Source organism: Sinocyclocheilus anshuiensis, unplaced genomic scaffold (assembly GCF_001515605.1).
Source record: "Sinocyclocheilus anshuiensis isolate Anshui unplaced genomic scaffold, SAMN03320099.WGS_v1.1 scaffold476, whole genome shotgun sequence".
Classification (NCBI taxonomy): Eukaryota; Metazoa; Chordata; class Actinopteri; order Cypriniformes; family Cyprinidae; genus Sinocyclocheilus; species Sinocyclocheilus anshuiensis.
This window is the reverse complement of record NW_015554139.1, coordinates 1,001,676-1,003,584: the sequence shown is the minus strand read 5'-3', so window position 1 is coordinate 1,003,584 and position 1,909 is coordinate 1,001,676. Positions and strand designations below refer to the sequence as shown.

Sequence of the window (1,909 nt, the reverse complement as noted above, 5' to 3'; positions counted from 1 at the left end):
AGTAGTTTACGTAGTTTACGCAAGCGCCAGAAGTGATCTCTCGCGCGTATATGTCACTCATTGTTTGCACAGGTACGACGTGAGCCTGCTCGCTTGAAGTTATGGTTGATTGCTCTTCGGCTGGATATCAACACACCCATTAACGTAAACTACGCCAGAGCGCGTACACACCTCACGTACCGGATGCTGTGCGCGCGCTCAAAGCAGTTGGACATAGTGGTGTATTAGAGGTAAAATATGATATAAATACTGTTCGGTTTCTCGCACAAACCGATCGTTTCGTGTCTTAGGACATCAATGTGTCGTCACGAGCCGCAGGGTTTAATTTGGATTTGTCTGTGCATGTTTTTTTTACTCTCGTAGATTTTGTTACCATTGCCATGCATTATACGACTGATAGACTGCAACGGTTGGACTTAAAAATCATCAAATGTGTTCTACTGAAGAAACAAAGTCACCTACATCTTGGATGCCCTGGGGGTAAGCAGATAAACATCAAATTTTAATTTTTGGGTGAACTATCCCTTTAATGTCAATATTATCGTCAATATGGGTATGTCTCAACACCCCTTATTTCATTTTCTCTCAAGTAAAATGTGATCTAGGCATTGACAGTTTTGATGACATTCACGTTGCTGTCCAGATCCTCTATCAGGTTTTTAAAATCCAAAACAAGTGGAACTGAAGGTTATTTCAATCCTAGCTCACTCACACACACCATGTAACATGAGAGGTGAGCCTTGAGGAAAGAAACGCTGAGAGGGACGTTCTTCACATCAGTCTGTCTTAATAGAGATCCAAGCTGGCAACACTTTCAGTGGGTGTTCCTTACAGGCACTGCAGAAGTATGGGAATGCTCTCAGAGTGACGATGTCCATGTAGGTGAATAGAGGCGTTCTCTCTTGTGGGTCGTAGAAAGTCACCCTGGACCTGTTCATGTCCAATACGACTCTCACCACCTGTGGCTCCTTAGTCATAGTGAGCGGGGACCATGGGGCAGTACAGGCTTTATATTCTCCGTTTCGTAGCCTAATGGTCCAGAATCCCTCTGCAGGGGTCAACACATGCTTTCCCTTCCGGCTGACAGATGTGCTTGCAACTCCGATGACCCAGTAGGTGTTGTTTTTGACCTCCACATCCCAGCTGTGTCGCCCAGAGCTGAAGCTCTCGTAGCCCAGCACCTCTGCACCTATATCGAACCGCTCTGGGTTTTCTGGGAGTTTAATGGTCTGAGAACAGCACTGTATTGTAGTCAGATCCTCTGACAGGAGGAAGCAGCTTGCTGCGGTGTTTGGATCAAGAGTCACTGGAGCTGCAACAAAGGAATAGTTTGAAAGGTGAAATGTTGCTGAGCAAGCAAAGTGGTCTCTTTAAAGCAACTGTATAAGAGTGCTTTTTTAATTTTTGCCTTGAAATATCAGTTTCAAAATCATTTTGGTGGTACAATGACTTCTAATAAGATGAATGGTTTCTGTTTCTTTCCCATACTTCCCATCTAGGAGTATGTAAGTTTGGTGAGCAGGCATGAAATCCCATGAAAAGGGCAGAAAGTGACACTAGTATCTACTGTTATTTGCGACAATGAATGCCACTCAATTAATTGTAGGGGATTCCAAAGGCACAAAAATACACAAAACTACATACAGTTGCTTTAAACATGAATATCGTGAGGAAACGTCCAGGTCTTTTTAACCAAAATATTAAATAAATGATAATAATAATATTTTTACTTAAAGAAAAGTCATATTCTTCAACAGTGTTGGGGGTAACGCATTACAAGTTACGTAATCAGATTACTTTTTTCAAGTAACTAGTGAATTAACGCATTACTTTTTAATTTAGAAGGAAATATCTGAGTTACTTTGTTTCTCATGTATTGAGTAACAGCTCTGGTGTTGCCGTGGTGACA

The 1,909-nt window shown here is 42.1% G+C and overlaps 1 protein-coding gene across 1 annotated transcript in view; it reads right to left on the bottom strand.

Annotated features, from left to right (window-relative positions):
- Positions 1–482: 482 nt before the first annotated feature.
- LOC107670466 (zinc-binding protein A33-like) overlaps positions 483–1,909 on the bottom strand; it is a 4,177-nt gene continuing 2,750 nt past the window's right edge. Inside the window, exon 6 of the mRNA XM_016463068.1 lies at positions 483–1,312. Coding sequence (XP_016318554.1) covers positions 777–1,312 — 536 coding nt within the window. The 3' untranslated portion in view covers positions 483–776. The remainder of the gene's footprint in view (positions 1,313–1,909) is intronic.